Here is a 22609-nt window from a genome sequence, read left to right as displayed (position 1 = left end):
AGACATGAAATTACAACAGAAATAGTGGTAAGTCATTGAAAATTTAACTTTCACACTTAATTAAAAGAAAGAAACTATCACAGATTTTGGTTAGTAATTGGTATGGTTTTAAGCCACTAAGACTGCAGTATGTGGCCAATAATCCAATTCATAGGATTTTTAATAACTTTTTGTATAGTATATTTTAAAAGTTTGGCTTGAAATGACAAAAACAATTCTTTATAAAATATTGGTATTATTAAATAGGATGAATTATGCCTACAGGTTTTATGCAAATTTGTTACTGATTTTATGTATGTCAAATTAATGCATTCTATACCTTTAATTTTTTAAAGTTTACTTGTCCTTTTTGTCGCTTAATTGATTATGTCTCATATATGATTATATCTCCAACTACAATAAGATTACTTTTAATGATTTTCTATATAGCAGCATTTTCATACAGTGGAAATAATTATTGGGTTGACTTGCCTAATCTTAATTTTTAAAATAATTATTTAAAATAATGGCGCTCTCATGAAATAAATTAAACCTAAATTAAGGCACCTAAAGATAATGGGCCTTCACTACCCTTACCCTTTTATCAGAAAATAAAGATTTACTAAAGGCCTATTAAAGATTATCTACTAAAGGCATATATATAACTCTTTTTACCTTAACAACTAAAGTATTACCCTTTTAAAGTATATTAGTTAAAATCCCAGGGTTTGGAATCTTATAAGCCTAGGTTTTAATTCTGGCTTTACCAGTCAACCTTTGTGACTGAGCAAGTCATAAGACTCAGTCATAGTTCTGGGTAAGACTTAAATTCATCACCCATATAATTTCCTGTGTAAATAAGATGGAAGGTAACAATAAACTAGAAATAGAAATGCCAGTTTTAGAGGGTTCTTGGGATGATTATATAAAGTCATTAACATAGTGTCTAAGTGTAATAAGCACCCAATAATTTTAACTATTGTTATTGTCACTAGAGGTTTTTTATAGTTTTAAGATAATTATGACAATCGTTTTGCTATATTCACCATGCCATAATGACATTTGTGTAAACAGTTATTTTAATTCTCAAAAATGCTGATTTTTACATGGTAAAGAAAATGTTTGTTATAAAATCAATTTTAATAAAGCATTAAATGCAATAATAAAGTCGTGACCCACAGGTTGAGAACCACTAGCAGGGTCGCCTAAGACCATCGGAAAACACAGATATTTACATTACGATTCATAACAGTAGCAAAATTACAGATATGAAGTAGCAACGAAAATAATTTTATGGTTGGGGGTCACCACAACATGAGGAAATGTATTAAAGGGTCGCGGCATTAGAAAGGTTGAGAACCACTGAAGAGAACTGTAATTTAAACTTTATCTTAAGGAATATTTATTATATAAAAATGTATCTCCACTCATGCATTTTTCTTACAATTCTGAAGAATTAAAAAGTATTTAAAATTTTTTGTGGATGCCATTTATTTCATATAATTCACTGTTTAATTCAGTTTGGAATATCTCAGCTTTACTATAAATTGAAATTAAACTTATCAATCAGAAAAAAAATAATGAATGCTTACCAAAAATTATAAGCTATTTTAATGTGATTATTTATTATCATGACTTAAATTAATTTAAACTTGGTTTTTTAAAAGTCATTAGAGGTACGACTTCAGTATGATGTTGAAGATATTATTACCCCGGAACCAGAAACAAGTCCTCCATTTCCAGATCTTTCATCTCAGCTTCCTTCTTCAAGGAGTCTTTCCGGGAGCACTAACACTGTGGCTAGTGAAGGAGTAACAAAGGACAGTATCCCATGTCTCAAGTAAGAGTTGCTACCAAATTTTAAAACAATTTTACATATGAGTCATATAATTCTTTAAAACTGTGCCAAATAAAATCATTCTTCTCTCCTATTAAGTTGTTGTCAAGTGATCTACAGTCCCCATAGGATACTCTGGTCTTGTCTTTGAATATCCCTGAAGAGGATAGTATTTTCATCCTTCATTTACTAGTTCATATATTCCCTTCCCAGAAGGACCCTAAAGAAAACATGGTTTTGATAGAATGGAAAAACTTTTGTCAGGGCACAAACATGGCCCTGAAAAGTATGTCACAGGAAGGGAAAGAAACCAAGTTTACTACCTACTATAAGAATACTGTGTTAGAAAAAAAGATTTTATCTCTTGTGATTGGTAGAATACTCTATGTATTTCTCTTTTTTAATTGATGTTATTTGGTAGTAAACTATGTTTTCTCAGTATATCTAAACAAAGTTTAGTGTCATAATCAAAGAAGACTTAGTCAAGCCCATAGAAATATTTATCTTAATTGCTTTTATGCTTTTTAGTACTCAAATATAAAAGAATGCAGTTTCGCCCTGGCTGGTTTGGCTCAGTAGATAGAGCGTCAGCCTGTGGACTGAAGGGTCCCGGGTTCGATAACGGCCGGGGGCACATGCCTGGGTTGTGGGCTGGATCCCCCCCGCCAGTGGGGGGACGTGCAGGAGGCAGCCAATCAATGATTCTCTCTCATCATTGATGTTTCTATCTTTCTAGCTCTCTCCCTTCCTCTCTGAAATCAATAAAAATACATATTTAAAAAAAATAAAAGAACGCAGTTTCCTTAAATTACTATTCACTGCTTCTTCATTAAACCAAATGTTTTCTGTATTAGTTAGTTGGAGAATTGAGCCTAAGCAAAGTTTCTTTCGGCATCATATGAAGATATCCGAATCTGCTACTAAAGGAACTTTAGAGAACTAGCTTCCTCATCTACATATATATATAAAAGCATAAGTGACTGCCAGACCATCCAACTGGTAGCTGTGACGCGCAATGAGGGCAGATGCTCCGACCAGTAGCTATGATGCGCACTAACCACGAGGGGGCAGATGCTCAACAAGGGAGCTGCCGAGCTGTGGTGACTTGGCAGCTGCAGATCTCTTGTGATGCACCGGGAACCAGAGAGAAGGGAGCCCGATTCTGGGGTTCGTCACCCGAGAACCGTCCTCTCGCAATCCGGGACCCCTTGGGGGATGTCGGAGAGCTGGTTTTGGCCCGATCCCTGCAGGCCAGGCTGAGGGACCCCACCTGCTGGAGGACCCTGCTCACTCTGCAGATACCACCCCAGGTGCAGCCAGCCAGCGAGGGACCATGGGAGGTTGAAACCAGGGCGTGTGCGGCCTGTCTTGCCCAGTCCCGCCACACAGCCACCTTCTAATTAGTTACCTTTCAATGTGCATGAACCCATGCATCAGGGCACTAGTTTCTTATAAAAATACTTTTGGAAAATTTAAAGATAAGATTTCAGAAGCAAAATCAGTTTACCACACAATTAGAAGTTGCTATACTTTTGTAATTATTGTTTTTCCACAAAATTTTTTTCTTGTGAAGTACAAAAAGGAAATATAAACAGGATTTACTGGAGGAAAAATCTACACGGAGGAAACATCATCATAAAATTTTAGCAAATGGAAAACATTCATAATGTTGTTATATATTCAGTTTTCCCTTCATAGCACTTTGGTTCATTTCATTGATTTTTTTTTTCATTTTCTATTAAAATGAAATCCAAAAAGAGAAGAAAAAACAAAGCTCAAGAAAGCAATGTAGACTGATTTGTTTATTAACTAACAAGACCCATCATGAAGTGTGGGTCCTCCAATGATCTAAATATTTTTATATAAAATTTAAAAATATTAAGATAGGGATAAGAGAAGAAAACAAAAATTTGGTAGTAGAGATGATGTAAGCATTAACAGTACTGAAGCATAATAAAAGAATTTAATGTTGACTTGAAGTAATACAGTTTTGAGGATAATCGAGAACCAAAGTGAAAAAATTAGTGCAGTCCTATATAATGTATATAAGGTCCTAGGAACCAAGAAGCAGAACTGATCTAAGAATAAGCAGAACTGTTCCATGAATTACATTATATTACACGTGGTTTTTTAGTTGCATATAATCCTATATAATAAAAGGCTGCCGGGGTTCTTTTTCCCCAGCCTTACAAAGGGTTCAGCATTCTGAGAAAGGGCTGCGTGTAGATGATTAAGAAGGAGTCTGTGGACGAAAGATATTTTTGATAGGCATTGGGGGTCAGAGGAGCTTCAGCTGAAGGAACTAGAAGACTCTCCTCCTTGACCAAGGACCCATGCTTTTATTAAACACAATTTGTCCCAAGGCAAGGTGGAAATATACACTTCAAAGGGTATGGTATCAAAGGGTTTACAGAGATTGTCAGTTTGGGGAATAGCCTACAGCTGTTCAGGTGTTTGGTCAACAGGAGGCAATAAAATGCCCTGAGCTGTCTGGCAGTTAACAATACCATTCAGGTTTGGGGGAGATGCTTTGTAGCCATTTCCAACAGGTAAAATACATGTGACTCAACCCTGTTGAGCTCCCCAAGCTTCACCAACCTTTTGGTAAAACTCTTGTAATTATTACATGCTGGAATTGGTTCTCAGCAAAAGGCTAATATGTAAATTGTCCCCTTAGGAGTTCGACCAACCAGGAGTTCGACCACTCACTATGATGTGCGCTGACCACCAGGGGGCGGCACGTAATGAAGGAAGGCCCCAGCAGTTGGGGGAAGGAAGGCCCCGATCGTCCCTGATCGCAGGCCAGGCCTAGGGACCCTACCCATGCATGAATTTCGTGCAGCAGGCCTCTAGTCTATGATAAATTATATGTTGGCATCCATCTCTAAATCACTTTTCCTTTGGTGGATTAGATTACCATATACATTAGCTGACAAATAAGCATTTCAACAAACAACACTTCATTTTTAGCAGCATTACAATTCTTATCAATATACACATATTTGTGCAATTAATGATTTTTAATATTTTTTGCCTTTGTGCTTCCTAATGTGTAAAATGAGTAGTCATCCTAGGCCTCTCACTAAGAGGATGAGGTTTAAATGAAAAGTAGATGAGAGAGTTGGCTGAAGAAGACAAGGTGGAAGAGTGTTCCAGGCAAAAGGAACAGCTAGGCTAGAGCAATGGCCTTAAAGTGCCTGGCATATAAGGCCAGTGTAGCTAGAACAAAGGGAACAATGTTAGTGGAGAGGGCAGTAGGAGATAACGTCAGATAGTCAACAGAGAGCCACTGTAATGGGATTGGCTTTTATTCCTATAAAATGGGGAGTCATAGGGTTTTGAAGAGAGAAGTGACATGATCAGATGTAACTTTTAAATTAATCACTTTGATGGCTATGTTGAAAATCAATTTTGAGATGGAAAAAAAGAGTAGAAGTCAGGAGACCAGTAAGAAGGATGTTTGTACCTAACTAGACTTAATGTTGAGGGCTTGCAGATTTAGCCACAAAAAAATACAGAATGCCCATTTAAATCTGAATTTCAGATAAACAATGAACATTTTTTAGTTTCAGTATATCTCAAATATCGCATGGGACATACATACAGTAAACAAAAAATCAAAACCTATTTATTGTTTATTTGAAATTCAGGCTTTAATGGATATCCAATATTTTTATTTGTCAACTGTAACTAGGATAGTAGCAGTAGAGAAGTAAAAAAGGGTCATATTCCAAATACATTTTTAAAGTAACACCATCAGCATTTAAAAATTGATTGGAATTGAGGTATGAGAGGATATTAGTTAAGAGTGATTTTAAAGGTTTTTTGTTTGTTTCTTTAACTAAATAACTACAAGGATAGGAGTTGCTAGGAAAGAGCATGAATTCAGGTTTTGGATATGTTGAAATCTTATGTTCAGTGGTAGATTATTGGTTATTCTTTTTTATTTTTATGCTTTATAACTTAAAATGTGTAACAAATATTTCATAAAGAAAATCCTATATAATAAAAGGCTAATATGCAAATTGACCAAACGGCAGAACGATCAATCGCTATGACGTGCACTGACCACCAGGGGATAGACACTCTATGCAGGAGCAGCCCTCAGGGGGAGCCCTGCTCAGCCAGAAGCCGGGCTCACGGCTGGCAAGTGTAGTGGCGGTGGTGGGAGCCTCTCCCACCTCTGTTGCAGCGCTAAGGATGTCTGACTGTCAGTCGGACATCCCCCGAGGGCTCCCGGGCTGCGAGGGGGTGCAGGCTGGGCTGAGGGACCCCCCAGAGTACATGAATTTCGTGCACCTGGCCTCTAGTAAATAATAAAATAATTTAAAATACTATTCTCAGAAGAAAAACAGTGATAAAGACCAATTGAAGTTGCAGACCTGACTGATTGAACAGCTACTTAACACGTTAAGCGCCCAGTCAGTCACCGGTGACTGACAGTATACTTTCCATCTGGAAGACAAAACAGGCTGGGCACTTAACATGTTAAAGAAAAAACTAAGCAGTCACAGGTGGCTTATATTTTGAGAAAGCTAGAAGACATTGTCCAGCTGCATACTACCCTTAATGCCTGGTGTTGTATATTTCTGTAGGAATATTCTATGTAAATTATGAAGATAAGCATGAACATACTTATTTAAACTGTATTGATAGAACTACATTTTTCTTTCTTTTTTTTTTTTTTCTAGTGTTAAGACACGGCCAGTGCGGATGCCACCAGGTTATCAAGCAGAACTTGTTATTCAGTTGGTGTGGGTGGATGGTGAACCCCCCCAGCAGATTACTAGTCTTGCTGTAAGTTCAGCATATGGAATGTGAGTAGCTAAACATTCTTTCTAATTTGTACTATTTATCTAATATGTTTGATATATTTAGATATTTCCTTTAAAATACTTAAGTGAAGTTCTAAATATGGAAAGAAAGCCCTTACTTGTATTTTTATTAGATAAAACATGGTATAAGAAAAATAATAATCTTATATAATAAAAGGCTGATATGCAAATTGACAGAACAGTGGGACAACCAGTCACTATGACACACACTGACCACAAGAGGGCATACACTTAATGCAGGAGCTTCCCCTGGTGGTCAGTGCACTCCCGCAGGGGGAGCACCACCCAGCCAGAAGCCAGGCTCACAACTGGCGAGCACAGCAGTGGTGGCAGGAGCCTCTCCTGCTTCCGTGGCAGCGCTAACGATGTCCGACTGATGGTTTAGGCCCGCTTCCGTAGTCAAACATCCCCCAAGGGCTCCAGAACTGCGGGAGGGCACAGGCCTGGCTGAGGGACCGCCCCCCACCCTGCCCTGAGTGCATGAATTTCATGCCCAGGGCCTCCAGTCTATATATATAAACGCCCAGTGACTGGAACGGCAGAACAACCAGAATGACTGGAATGACCGGTGGCTATGAAGCGCACTGCGGCAGCCAACCAGCGTGATCCAGGCCCTGTTCGGCCCGGCCGGCCCAGCCCCCAATCGGCCCCCAACACCCCGATCAGGGGCGGGGCCAGCTGGCCAACCACCCCCCCCTCACCCCACCACCACCAGCTCAGCCCAATGGGCACCAATCAGTGCGGGCCAGCCAGATCCTACCCGTGCACAAATTTGTGCACCGGGCCTCTACTTTAAATATAAACTATGATTATTTGTTTGTGATGTCAAATTTGTGGTAATATTTTCATTTTTAATGTTGTTAGCAAGTTGTTAGGATGTTATTACACTTATACTTTGTATACTTCTTTCTCTTGGCTTTGTGTGTATATTGTTTTTCTCCTTGTGTTTTTTTATTTTATCTTAATTTAATTTTATTTATATATTGTCTAAAGTTATACATATGACTCCCTTTTCCCCGATTGACCCCCCCCCACCAGCCATTCCCACCCCACTACCCCAGTGTCTGTGTCCATTGGTTATGCTAATATGCATTCATACAAGTCCTTTGGTTGCTCTCTACCCACCCCCTTTCCATTTGTCTCTGGATCTATTCTTGTTCATCAAATTATGTTGATCATTATATCCCACATATGAGTGAGATCATGTGGTATTTCTCTTTCTCCAACTAGCTTATTTCACTTAGCATAATGCTCTCCAGTTCCATCCATGCTGTTGCAAATGGTAAAAGTTCCTTCTTTTTTATAGCGGCATAGTATTCCATTGTGTAGATGTACCACAGTTTTTTAATCCAGTCATCTGCTGATGGGCACTTAGGCTGTTTCCAAATCTTAGCTAATTGTAAATTGTGCTGCTATGAACATAGGGTGCTTATATCCTTTCTGATTGGTGTTTCTGGTTTCTTGGGATATAGTCCTAGAAGTGGGATTACTGGGTCAAATGGGAGTTCCATTTTTAACTTTTGGAGGAAACTTCATACCAGGCGTCCTCAAACTACGGCCTGCTGGCCACATGCGGGTGTTTTTGCTGTTTTGTTTTTTTACTTCAAATAAGATATGTGCAGTGTGCATAGGAATTTGTTCATAGTTTTTTTTAAACGATAGTCCGGCCCTCCAACGGTCTGAGGGACAGTGAACTGGCCCCCTGTTTAAAAAGTTTGAGGACCCCTGCTCTATACTGTCTTCCACAGTGGCTGCACCAGTCTGCATTCCCACCAGCAGTACAGGAGGGTTCCTTTTTCTCCGCATCCTCGCCAGCACTTGTCCTTTGTTGATTTGTTGATGATAGCCATTCTGACAGGTGTGAGATGGTATCTCATTGTTGTTTTGATTTGCATCTCTGGGATGATTAGTGACTTTGAGCTTGTTTACATATGTCTTTTGGCCTTCTGTAATGTCCTCTTTCAAAAAGTGTCTATTTAGGTCCTTTGCCCATTTTTTGATTAAATTGTTAATCTTCCTTTTGTTAAGTTGTATGAGTTCCCTTTACATTTTGGAGATTAAACCCTTATTTGAAATAGCTTTGGCAAATATGTTCTCCCATACAGTGGGGTTTCTTGTTGTTTTGTTGATGGTTTCTTTTGCTATGCAGAAGCTTTTTATTTTGATGTAGTCCCATTTGTTTATTTTCTCCTTAGTTTCCATTGCCCTAGGAGCTGTGTCAGTAAAGATATTGCTGTGATATATGTCTGTTATTTTGCTGCCTATGGAGTCTTGTAGGATTTTTATGGTTTCCCATCTTACATTTAAGTCCTTTAGCCATTTTGAGTTTGTTTTTGTGTATGGTGGAAATTGATGATCTAGATTAATTTCTTTGCATGTATCTGACCAAATTCCCCAGCACCATTTATTGAAGAGACTGTCTTGACTCCATTGTATGCTCTTGCCTCCTTTGTCAAATATTAATTTAGCATAATGCCTTGGGTCAATTTCTGGGTTGTCTGTTCTGTTTCATTGGTCTATATGTCTGTTCTTATGCCAATACCAGGCAGTTTTGAGAACCGTGGCTTGATAATATAGCTTGATATCTGGTATTGTGATCCCTCCAACTTTGTTGTTCTTTCTCAGGATTGCTGTGGCTATTCAGGGTCTTTTTTTATTCCAGATGAATTTTTGGAGAGTTTGCTCTAGGTCAGTGATGGCGAACCTATGACACGCGTGTCAGCACTGACACGCGTAGCCATTTCTGATGACACGCAGCCGCATGCCGAGGATGAAACATTTGCTGCTCCTGAGGATGAAACATTTGCGACTAGAGTCTTGGAGTTAATTTTTTCCTCAAAGTGACACACTACCCGAGTTATGCTCAGTTTTTTGGCAAAGTTTGACACACCAAGCTCAAAAGGTTGCCCATCACTGTTCTAGATCTTTGAAATATGCTGTTGGTTTTTAAATGGGGATTGCATTGAATCTGTAGATTGCTTTGGGTAGTAGGACATTTTAATGATGTTGATTCTACCAATCCATGAACATGGTATGTTCTTCCATTTGATTATGTCTTCCTCTATCTCTTTTTTCAATGTCCTGTAGTTTTCCGAGTACAGGTCTTCTACTTCTTTAGTTAAGTTTATTCTTAGGTATCTTAATTTTTTTTGGTGCAGTGGTAAATGAGATTTTTTTTTTTTCCATTTCTCTTTCTGTGAGTTCATTATTGATGTATAAAAAGGCCATAGATTTCTGAGTGTTAATTTTGTATACTGCTACGTTGCCGAATTCATTTATTAGGTCTAGTAGTTTTTTGATAGAGTCTTTGGGGTTTTCTATGTATAGTATCATGTCATCTGCGAATAAGGACAGTTTTACTTCTCCTTTTCCAACTTGGATGCCTTTTATTTCTTCGTCTTGTCTGATCACCATGTTTAGCATTTTCAGTACTATATCGAACAGGAGTGGTGAAAGTGGGCATCCCTGTCTTTTTCCCGTTCTTAGGGGAAATGAGTTTTGTATTTGCCCATTGAGTATGATGTTGGCTATAGGTTTGTCATATAAAGCTTTTATTATGTTGAGGTATGATCCCTCTAATCCCACTTTGCTGAGAGTTTTTGTTAAGAAAGGGTGTTGGGCCCTAGCTGGTTTGGCTCAGTGGATAGAGCATCGGCCTGCAGACTGAAGGGTCCCAGGGTCAGTACCAGTCAAGAGCACATGCCTGGGTTACAGGCTCGATCCCCAGTAGGGGATGTGTAGGAGGCAGCTGATCAATGACTCTCTCTCATCATTGATGTTTCTATCTATCTCTCCCTCTCCCTTCTCTAAAATCAATAAAATATATATATTGTTTATATATATATATATATTGTTTTATATATATATAAAAGAAAGGCTGTTGGATTCTGTCAAATGCTTTTTTTGCATTGAGTGATATGATTATGTGACTTTTGTCTCTCAATTTTTTTATGTGATGTATCACGTTTATTGATTGTGGTAATTGTACCATCCTTGCATCCCTGGAATAAATCCCACTTGGTCATGGTGTATGATCTTTCTAATGTAATGCTGAATCCGATTTGCTAGAATTTTTTGAGAATTTTAGCATCTATGTTCATCAAGGATATTGGCCTGTAGTTCTCTTTTTTTGTGGTGTCTTTATCTGGTTTCGGAATTAGGGCATGCCAGCTTTATAGAAAGAGCTTGGAAGTGTGCCTTCCTCTTGAATTTTTTGGAATAGTCTGAGTAGGATAGGTTTTAGTTCTTCTTTGAATGCTTGGTAGAACTTCCCTGTAAAGGCATCAGGAACAGGGCTTTTGTTTGCTGGAAAATTTTTGATCACTGCTTCAATTTCTTTGGTAGTTATCTGCCTATTCAGGTTTTTTTATTCTTCCTGATTGATTTTTGGGAGCTTGTATTTTTCTAAGAATATGTCCATTTCGTCTAGGTTGTGCATTTTGATGGAATAGAGTTGTTCATAGTATTTTTTCATAATCCTTTGTATTTCTGTGGGATCTGTTGTTACTTCACCTCTTTCATTTCTGATTTTGTTTATTTGGGTCCTCTCTCTCTGCTTCTTGGTGAGTCTGGCTAGAGGTTTATCAATCTTGTTTATCCTTTAAAACAACCAGCTCTTGGTTTTGTTGATCTTTTTGTATTGTTTTTTTGGTTTCTTATGTCGTTTATTTCTGTTCTGATCTTTATTATTTTCCTCCTTCTGCTTATGCTGGGCTTTTTTGTTGCTCTCTTCCTAACTCTTTGAGTTGTAGGGTTTGATAATTTATTACCATTTTTTTCTTGTTTTTTTTTTGAGGTAGGCCTCTAGAGCTATGAACTTCCCTCTCAAGACTGCTTTCATTGTGTCCTATAGATTTTGGATTGTTGTGCTTTAATTGTCATTTGTTGCCATGATGCTTTTTATTTCTTCTTTGATCTCTTTGGTAACCCAATCATTGTTTAGTGGCATGCTATTTAGTCTCCAGGTGTTTGCTTTTTTTTCATTGTTTTTATTGTAGTTGATTTCTAATTTTATGCCATTTTGATCTGAGAAGATGCTTGATATGATGTCTATCTTCCTGAATTTGAAGAGATTTTGCCTTGTCCCAATATGTGGTCTCTCTTTGAAAATGACTCATGTGCACTTGAGAAGAATGTATATTCTGTGGCTTTGGGGTGAAATGTTCTGAAGATGTCAATTAATTTCATCTGATCTAGTGAGTCATTTAGAATTGATGTTTCTTTGCTGATTTTTTTTCTTTAGAGGATTTATACAGTGGTGTTAGTGGGATATTATAGTCCCCTACTATGACTGTATTGCTGTCAATCTCTCCCTTGATGGCCTCCAGAAGTTTTTTTATGTATTTGGGTGCTCCTGTATTGTGTGCATATATGTTTACCAGAGTTACCAGGTGTACTGGTTAATAATGTGGATTTTTTTCAATAGATGGATTTACACATATGTTGATATATATGTGATTTGATATGTATGCTATTTTGTTGTATTGACAGAAAGCTTCAAAACTTCATATGTCAAATTTTCTGAAGATGTTAACATCATATATATTTTTACACTTAAAAATGTCGAATTTCGTGCCAAAAAAAAGAGCATTTGCAGGAAGTTTTAATTCATTACTTTATTTTGAAGAAAAGTGCTGCTTAAAGTTATTGTATACTTCGGGACACATATGGTGAACATGCTCCATCTCAAGATACTTGTGATCACTGGTTTAAATGCTTTAAAAGTGATTATTTCTATGTGAAAGACAAAGAACGTCCAGGTCAACCAAAAAAGTTTGAAGACCAACAATTACAAGCATTATTGGATGAAGATGCATGTCAAAGTCAAAAACAACTTGCAGAATGATTAATTGTTGCTCAGCAAGCAGTTTCTGACCATTTACAAGCAATGGGAAAGATTTTAAAGGAAGGAAAATGGGTGCCACATCAACTGAACGAAAGACAAATGGAAAACCAAAAAGGCATCAGTAAAATGTTGCTTCAATGGCACGAAAGAAAGTTTTTTTTGCATTGAATTGTGACTGGCAATGAAAAGTGGATTTATTTTGAGAATCCCAAATGCACAAAATCATGGGTTGATCCAGGTCAACCATCAACATTGACTGCAAGGCCAAATTACTTCAGAAAGAAGACAATGCTCTGCGTTTGGTGGGATCAGGAAGGTGTGGTGTATTATGAGCTTCTATAACCAGGTGAAACCATTAATACTGATCACTACCTACCAACAACAAATAATTAATTTGAACCACGCTTTGATTGTAAAATGACCAGAATGGGCCAGAAGACACGGCAATGTTAATTTGGCTTCATGATAACACACCATCACACACTTTAAAACCAGTTAAAGACACATTAAAAGGTCTTGCCTGGGAAGTATTAAACCACCCGCCATATTCACCAGACCTTGCTCCTTCAGATTATCACTTATTCTGATCGATGGCACACACACTTTCTGAGCAGCACTTCAAAACGTACGAAGAAGTGGAAAATTGTATCTCTGAAAATTGAGGTTTGCCTCAAAACAAGAAAAGTTCTATTGGGACGGTATCCACAAATTACCTGAAAGATGGGACAAATGTGTAGCTAGCTATGGACATTACTTTGAATAAAGCACTTTTGATGTTTCTCTTGAAATTATCATGTTTTCTTTGATTACAAAATCCACATTATTAACTGGTACATCTGGTATATTTTGTGGTGTGTTTGTCTAGTTTTGGTATCTAGTTTGGGTAATGTTGGCCTCCTAAAATGAGTTAGGAAATATTCCCTCTTCTTTGAATGTTTGGTGGAATTCACCAGTGAAGCCATTTGGTCCTGGACTTTAGTTTTTATGGAGTATTAGAGTCGTCGAAGGAGGAGCACATGAGGCCAAAGTGGTAAGGGATTATAAATTTACTAGTGGCTCGGTGCCCGGATTCATGCACATTGAAAGGAAATTAGAAGAAATATTTTAATATCACTATTTGCCCTTTCTCTATAATAGAAGTGTCAACCAAATTCATAATCAACAATGACAAATCAAAACACATACGTGTGATTGGCACCAGCGAGAACTTTATATACATAGATAAACTTGCTTAATTAGACCTGCTTTCTGATTTAGCTAAACTTTTTCCAGCCCAGTGAAGCACCCCAACTTCTCTTTCAGGTAACTGTCAGCAACACAGCAGTAAATACCAATACAAGGCAGATTATTGTTGATCATGCAGGGAGAACAAACGGTAAAATATTTAACTGCAGCAGTGTCTGACTATATTCTGCACAGTAAGAAAACCTGAAGTCATTTTCAAGGTTCACCATTTCTTCTTTTTATTTGGGTCAAGTTTCTAAGCCTTCTAAATCTCTGTTTTCTGGCTAATGAAAAGAAAATAGGATTCCATCGAGTCTCCTATCTACCTACTCCAGGACTTCTGTCAGGATCAAATGAAGTGAGGCATGGAAAAACGCTTCACAGATATTTGGTTACAGTGTAAAATGTTTGCACCTGGCTATAAAGCAAGTCATGTTCCTAGGCTGAAGAAACTCCAAGGAGACTAGTCGCCAGGGAGAAGAAGCCGGGTATTGCTACGTGACATCAGTACCTGGTGCCCACAGCCATCGTTTCCATGCTTGGCTGGGCTGTGGGCCGCATTTTGCGCCATGGAGTCTTGGCAGCATTGGCTGCAATTTGGTGGACTATTGCTTCAGTGTGGTGGCGGGACCTGTGTCCCACTTGGGAGAAGCTGAGTGTTGCTTTGTCAGTGCCAAGTTCACGGTGCTGTTTCTCTGTAAATGGCCAGTGCACATCACGGCAGCTCCAGTTTTGAGCGTCTGCCCCCTGGACGTCAGTGCATGTCATAGCAACCGGTCAGACAGTCGGACACTTAGCATATTAGCCTTTTATATACATACTAGAGACCCAGCGTGCACGAAATTGTGTGCAGTTAGGGTCCCTAGGCCTAGCCTGGCCACCATTGTTGGCTTCTGCTGCCCTGCGATGCTACGTGAAGCTCCCCACCTCGGGACGATTCGCGGTGCTCACGGCCCCTCTATGGCTCCGCGAAACTCCCCCTGCCCCACAATTGCTCCATGCGGCTCCTCCTGCCCCTCCAGTGCTCCGCGAAATTCACCCCGCCCCGCCACTGCTCCATGAGGCTCCCCCCCACCCCTCTACTGCTTCGCAAAATTCTCCCCGCTCTGTGACTGCTCCGCGAGGCTCCCCTCTCCCCTTGACTGCTCTGAGAAGCCTGCTGCCACCCCACGAAGCTCACTGCTGGATGCTCCACGAAACTGCCCCCGCCCCACCACTGCTCCGCGAGGCTCCCCCCACACCGCGACTGCTCCGTGAAACTCCCCCGCCCCACAACTGCTACACGAAACTCACTGCTGCTGCCGCTCAACAGTGCCCAGTCCCACCCACCACCACCCCGCACTCATGGCGAACGGCTTGGGGGCGGGGGCGGGGGGGCGACATCCATTCGGTCATGACGGCGCCTAGCTCTTTTATATATTAGGATAGATTTGGTCATCTGGGCTGAGCCCCAAAATAATGCCAACACTCAGGGACAGGGAGTCAGAAATTTTAAAGGACTCTAGGTGGGCTTTTTCTGGGCAGAGAATTCTTTTTTTTTTTAAATATATTTTATTGATTTTTCACAGAGAGGAAGGGAGAGGGATAGAGAGCTAGAAACATCGATGAGAGAGAAACATCGACCAGCTGCCTCCTGCACGCTCCCTACCGGGGATGTGCCCGCAACCAATGTACATGCCCTCGACCGGAATCGAACCTGGGACCTTCCAGTCCGCAGACCGACGCTCTATCCACTGAGCCAAACCGGTTTCGGCTGGGCAGAGAATTCTTTGGGTAGGTCCAGATCCTGGGAAGTTCTGAGGGGAAGGATAATGGTCTTAGCAAGTGGAATGTGGTCTACAGGAAAGGGAATGTTAATTGTGAAATGGTCTAAAGCAGTGGTAGCCAACCTTTCAGACCTCACAGACCACCAGTGGTCCGTGGACCACCGGTTGGTGACTGCTGGTCTAAAGGTCAGTTCTGAGTGGAGGAGGGTATCTATTCAAATATTTGATCAGACCTAACATGAAGGTTTTATTACTGTTTCAATTTTCTTACTATTGATCAGTCCATTTAAGTTTTCCAGTCCTTCATGGTTCAGTCTAGTAAGGTTATAAATTTCTAACAATTTGTTAATTTCTCCTAGGTTATTGAATTCAGCCTATCATACTATTGTTGTATATTTATTTGTATTTCTGTGGTATCTGTTGTTGATGGGGAACACAAGACATTTTTTGGGGCTAGCAATCTGAATTTGTTCCAGTGACCTGCCTTCTACTACACACTCTTGCTAACTAATAATTAACTCCATGCGTGAAAGAATGTAGGAGACTAGCAGCCAGACTCTGTACCAAGTTAATCAGTGTCCCTAATGCACATTCCTGATAGCCTATAATGAAGTCACTGTCCCATCCTTAATTATCTGTTCTTGCAAGACCTGTTTACCTAAATACTTCCAATTTACAAGAGCCATAAACCAAGGATGTAACAGCTTAACTAGAGGGAGGTCACTGGCACCATTCAGGGTGGACATTAAATACAATCTAAATTGACCATTCTAACTGACTTCGAGGGGGGCTGTGAAAGTCCAGTACAGAAGCTTGGTAGTTAGGAAACAAACTCACAAATATATAAGGAGAAAGTCTCATTGTCTAAGTTGTTCAGGATCTGGATCTTTGAGTCCCCTGAACCAGCAGCGTGGCTTTGAATAAAGGCTTACTTTCCTGAACCTCTGAGTGTTCAACTGTTCCTTCTACCGAGCCAATTCCATAACATTGTAACTTCTGGTTTTTTCTTAGTGAGCCTAGCCAGAGGCTTGTCAATTTTATTTTTTCAAAGATCCAGCTGTTTGTTTCATTAATTTTTCCTATTGTCTTTTTCTTCTTTAATTATGCTCTAATTTTTATTATTTCCTTTGTTAATTGTCTAATTCTTTAAGGTGAAATAGATTGTTTGAGATTTTTGTTTCTTATCATACGTCTGTAATGCTATAAAATTCCATCCTAGTACTGCTTAAGCCATATCCACAAAATACTCTATTGTGTTGTCATTTTCATTTGTCTCTATGTATTTTTTTATGTTCTTCTTTGACCCAGCAGTTTTTCAATAGTATGTTGTTTAATTTCCATTTAGTTGTGGTTCTTCCTGTAGTTAATTTCCGTTTCATACTGTTGTGGCAAGAAAATATGCTTGCAATTATTTTAATCTTCTTAAATTTATTAAGGCTAGTTTTGTGCCCCAACATGAGAGAGATTTGTCTCCTGGGATTATGTAATCTCAGGCTTGAGAGGAACCAGAAGCGTTTTCAAAATGACCAGTTTCCGGGGCTTGCATTGGCTCCACCCTCCTAGCCAATGCTCTTTTGCCAACTGACAGGCCTCTATAGTCCAGCACCTCCCCCTAAACACGTCCTTATCTTCCCTTTACCCCACACACGCAATCCAGTAGCTGAGCTGGGAAAGGAGGGGTGTTAATCTCCTTAGGCAGTGGTTCTCAACCTTTTTAATGCCGAGACCTTTTAATACAGTTCCTCATGTTGTGGTGACCCCCAACCATAAAATTATTTTCGTTGCTACTTCATAACTGTAATTTTGCTACTGTTAATGAATCGTAATGTAAATATCTGTGTTTTCTGATGGTCTTAGGCTCTACAGCAGCGGTTCTCAACCTGTGGGTCAGGACCCACAGGTTGAGAACTGCTAGCAGGGTCACCTAGGCTCTACAGCAGCGGTTCTCAACCTGTGGGTCAGGACCCACAGGTTGAGAACTGCTAGCAGGGTCACCTAAGACCATCGGAAAACACAGATATTTACATTAAGATTCATAACAGTAGCAAAATTACAGTTATGAAGTAGCAACGAAAATAATTTTATGGTTGGGGGTCACCACAACATGAGGAACTGTATTAAAGGGTCGTGGCATTAAAAAGGTTGAGAACCACTGCCTTAGAGGGACAATGCTGTGATTCCCTAGGGCAGTGGTCGGCAAACCGCGGCTTGCAAGCCACATGCGGCTCTTTGGCCCCTTGAGTGTTCTAACCCCACTTCTTCAAAATAGACTCACCCAGGCCGAAAACCGACTTCTGCGCATGGGCCACGAAGTTTCAATCGCACCATACGTGCACGCCCACACATGGTATTTTGTGGAAGAGCCACACTCAAGGGGCCAAAGAGCCGCATGTGGCTTGCGAGCCGCGGTTTGCCGACCACTGCCCTAGGGTGTGAAGCTGTAGTTTCCTGGTGAAACAAACAGGCCTTTGCTTCCCAGCTGAGTGTGCTCAACAATGTCTGCCCTTTTGCTTCCTTTCCCATCAATAATTAGCTAACTCTGGTAACATTTTTAGCTGAGATGGGTCTTTTAAAGACAGTATATAGTTACATCTTGTTTTTTAATACATCCCACTACTACGTGCCTTTTGATTGGTGAATCCAATCCATTTACATTTAGGGTGATTATTAATATATGAAGACTAATTACAGCCATCTTATCTTTTTTTTTTTTAAATTTCTGGTTGCTGTGTATCTCGACTGTTTGCTTTTTCCCTTGTGTTTTTGTCTGCTGTTTTAGTTTGGTGGTAGTCTGTCATTTTTTCCTCCATTTCTTTTATTTTATGTGTCTTTGTTCTAGATTTGCTTTGTCGTTACCTTCAGTTTTATGTAACAAAAAGTTTTATACGTACATTACTCCTTTTTCATCTGAATGTACTTTATCTCCAGTCACCTGTGCAAATTCAGTCCTTTTCTCCTATTCCTTTTAGGTTTTTGTTGTCACAAAGTATCTCTTTTTGTGATGTGTTTTCATTTCCAAATTGTAGAAGCTATAGTATTTTTTAAATGCTTTCACCTCCTTTAACCTTTATGTTATAATTGTTTAATACTCTATTCTGAAATAGAGTTGCAATTTCCTGCTTCCTGCTTTAATCATACTCACAGTTTTGTATTCTTTTGTTGTTTCAAGTAAAAGGAGCTCCTTTCTACATTTCTTGTAATGCAGGTCTTGTGGTGGTAAATTTTCTCAGCCTTTATTTCTCCTTCATATCTAAAGCATAACTTTGCTGGGTATTATTATTCTTGACTGTTGATTTCTCTCTTTCAATACTGACATATTTGATTTCACTTTTTCCTAGCTTGTACGGTTTCTGCCAAAAAATTCAATGATAATCCATTGGGGTTTCCTTCATAGGTTACAGTCATGCCTCCTCACCCCCTCGGTTGCCTTGAGAATTCTTTGTCATTAACTTTTAGCAGTTATATGTCTTGGAGAAGGTAAGGTCTCTTTGCATTCAGGTAATTAGGTGTTCTGTGAGCTTCTTGGATTCAAGGTTCCAGCTCTTTCCAGTGGTTTAGGAAGTTCTCATCAATTATTTGTTTGAATAGGCTCTCTGTTCCCCTTTTCCTTTGGTGTACCCTTTCTTATATTGCTCTTTCTAATGGAGTCAATGGTGCACTATCTGAGGTGTCCCAGCGGCCTCCACCAGCCTCTGCCTTAATGAGTGGGGAAAGAGGTGGGTTCGCATGCTGCAGCTTTGTTTTTCCACCGGGATTAGCTGCAGTGTGCACAGGCAACTGGGCTGGAATGAGTTTTCTGTCCCTCCAGCCCTCTCCAGGCTGCTGAGTGATGGCCACAACTCAATACCTCCAGTGCTGCCTCATCACCTGGTGCCAGGTGAGTGATGGGAGACAGGTTTGTCTGTCTGCGTTGTTTTTTCTCTGGTAATGGCAGCTGCCAGATCTTTAACCACAATGGGTACCAGCCACTCAGGCAGAAATGCTGCCTCTGCCCCTCCCAGGGCTGCTGAGTGAGTGAGGGCTTCCCCCGACCCTTCATTGCTACTGCATCAGCTGGGGCCATAGTGAATCCAGGACTGTGTCTGTGGCACCCGACTTTATCCTTTCTCCCTGTTTACTTCAACTCACCCACCTTTTAGATGTCTCAATGTGCAGATCTCTCAGATGTGTTTGTGTGTTGAGCATGGAATCATTTGTCAAATTATAGTTATCCAACTTGTTGCTACTACCTCAAGGGGAAAAACCTAGAGGTCTTCTTACTCTGCCATAATGCTGACATCACTCCAGTATTTTTATTTTTAACTAGAGGCCCAGTGCACGAATTCGTGCATGGGTGGGGTCTGGCCATCTGCCCCGATGGGGGCTGATAGGGCTGGGCCGGCAGGGAGGAGGGGCCGTGGAGAGTTGGCTGGCCGCAGCCCCGCCCCTGATCGGGCTGGTTGGCTGGCCGCAGTGCATGTCATAGCGACCAGTCATTCCAGTGTTCTGGTCGCTTGGCTTTTATATATATAGATTTGCAGATAAAAAATAATTATTTTGGTTAGTATCATACATTCTAGTTGCCTAATTTTTTTCTCTGTCATTATTACATTTGGGAACTCTATCACACCTGTAAGCAGAAGTAATTAACTATATTTATTCTTTTTATGTTAAAAGATACTAAGCTACTATAATATGTAATATATATAATATTGCAATCAATTCTAATTTGGTGTGGAAATTTTTCAAAGTATATTCACAAATTTCTGATTTATTGTTCCTAAAGGTCCTGTGAACTAGATAAGCCTAGTATTATAATTCTCATTATAAAGTAAATAAACAGACCTGGCAAGATTCATTAATTGTTCTCAAAGTCAAATAACTTTTACAATGTTAAGATGGAATCTTTTGACTTTTATAACAACACTTTTTCAAAGTTTTCAAAATCGGTCTTACTAGAAGATGTAAAACACTGTGTAAAATAGCAAAACATCTAGTATTCTAGAACTTTTAATTTGTTGTGAGGAAGGCAGTGAGATGGAGTAGAAAGAACTAGATTCAGAATAAGCAGATGATTTGCCAACCAGATTCAATCTAAGCAATAAAACAACATGTAACTTATATAAAATGAGCAAAACAGCACCCATACATCTAGTGTATATTTAATGTAAGAAGCAACAAACACAGATTTATAATTGTTCAGCTAGAAGGCATGTTGTAAATAGAGAAAAAGAAAAGTTATTGTATGCTAATGGTTGAGGTGATCAAAATGACTGCTTAGGAGAACAGTTTTAATTTCAAAGGAAATTTATCGAATGGTCTTTGTCTATTAATAAATGGGACAAAATGAGGAGCAAAAGAAATGAGAAAATTTTAATTTTTGTAAATGAAAGTTATATCTACAAAGTGTCAAAACTTTAGAGATATGAATTTTATATAACATTTTGTGTTAAAATACCATCGGTTTAAAGAGATCAACCAATGAACTTGTATGCATAACCCATGGACATAGGGCCTGGGGGGAGGGCTGGAAGAGGTTAATGGGGGAAAACAGAGGACCTATGTAATAACTTTCAACAATAAAGATTAAAAAAATATATATCCTTGGTTTAAAAAGAGAACTAATTTGGAATCTAATATTTTATTTCAAAAAGGCACCTAATTACATGCCTAAGCTTTTGAAAGTGTGACACTTCTTGACCTATTTCCCCATTGTGTACCAAAAAGATGTCACATGATTCTTCTGTAAAAATGCAAGACAAAGTAGTTAAAGAGCCAATTGGGTAATCACTACTTACATGACAAAATGTGGGTACAGCTCATTCCTGTGTTTTGTCATGGTCATTTATAAATTTACTTATAATAATATTGATCAATTCTATTTTTGTGTGGAAAATTATACAAGGTCAACCCATCCTTTGTAAAGGCATAATATCCTTCTGGACTGCTCCAGTCACTGCCCAACATCTCCAACATGACAGCTTTACTTTCCAATAATCTTATTTTTAATTCAAAGTAAAAACAATAATACTTGGTGTGATTCATTCTAGTTGCATTTTTCTTTTTCTCTCAGAGTTGCATTTGGGAACTGCAATGGGTTGGCTGTAGTGGATTTTATACAGAAGACAGTACTATTAAGCATGGGGACCATTGACCTATATAGATCAAGTGACTTATACCAACGACAACCACGATCTCCTCGAAAAAACAAGCAGTTCATTGCAGGTAGGAGATAAAAAACAAGATGATTACAAACTTGATTAAGTTCATCTGTTTTTCTTGCCTTTAGATTTCTTATCTTTCTTCTGTGGTGCTGTTAAAATGCATGGCAACATAAAGTGAACATAATTTACAATACCATGTAAGTAAAATTAGACAGAAACATAGAATCTTTGAAAGGGTAAATGAGATATTTAAAGTTAGGAATCATCTCAAGTTTCTTAGGTTCAAGTCTTCTAGAAAATAAGCTATTAAATACAAAAATGCTATGAAAATCAGGCTCTCTAGTTGAAAAAAATGGTTTCAATTGTTGTGTTAAAGAGGATAATTTTCTCTTAGTATAGTGGTCAGCAAACTCATTAGTCAACAGAGCCAAATATCAATAGTACAACGATTGAAATTTCTTTTGAGAGCCAAATTTTTTAAACTTAAACTTCTTCTAACGCCACTTCTCCAAAATAGACTCGCCCAGGCCGTGGTATTTTGTGGAAGAGCCACACTCAAGGGGCCAAAGAGCCGCATGTGGCTCACGAGCCGCAGTTTGCCAACCACGGTCCTAGTATATCTGGCCCCTTTAAAAATATTATTGTTAGTTAAAAGTAGTTATTCTTTTTTAAAATTAACTCCATATTTTAGCTGTTATTTTTCTTATTGGGTCATGACTTTTTATGAGGTATTTTAACAAATGAAATAAACATTATTAATTAACATTTAAAATTCTACAAAAGATGAGTTTCTTAATAGGATCAAAAAGTATAAAAGAAAAATATACATGGTTAATTAGGATTTAAGCAAAATACTTTCTATATAATGCCAAATCATCCAAAGTTTAACTGAAATTTCAGTATATGTCCAAATAGTTGGCTTTGTAAACACTGTCAAACTTTTGTATATTTTCTGTCCACTGACATCATTCGGTTAAAAA

General features: G+C 39.0%; 1 protein-coding gene across 1 annotated transcript in view; it reads left to right on the top strand.

Annotated features, from left to right (window-relative positions):
• Positions 1-22609, top strand: part of STXBP5L (syntaxin binding protein 5L) — a gene marked incomplete at its 3' end in the record, with an annotated part of 214250 nt that overhangs the window by 113139 nt on the left and 78502 nt on the right. Inside the window, exons 16-19 of the mRNA XM_079766307.1 lie at positions 3-27; positions 1647-1819; positions 6508-6633; positions 21539-21690. Of these exons, the coding sequence (XP_079622433.1) occupies positions 3-27; positions 1647-1819; positions 6508-6633; positions 21539-21690 (476 nt within the window). The remainder of the gene's footprint in view (positions 1-2; positions 28-1646; positions 1820-6507; positions 6634-21538; positions 21691-22609) is intronic.

This window comes from Cnephaeus nilssonii (assembly GCF_951640355.1).
Source record: "Cnephaeus nilssonii genome assembly, chromosome: 3".
In the NCBI taxonomy this organism is placed as follows: domain Eukaryota; kingdom Metazoa; phylum Chordata; class Mammalia; order Chiroptera; family Vespertilionidae; genus Cnephaeus; species Cnephaeus nilssonii.
The sequence above is the reverse complement of the archived record's forward strand: the minus strand, read 5'-3'. Positions and strand labels throughout refer to the sequence as shown.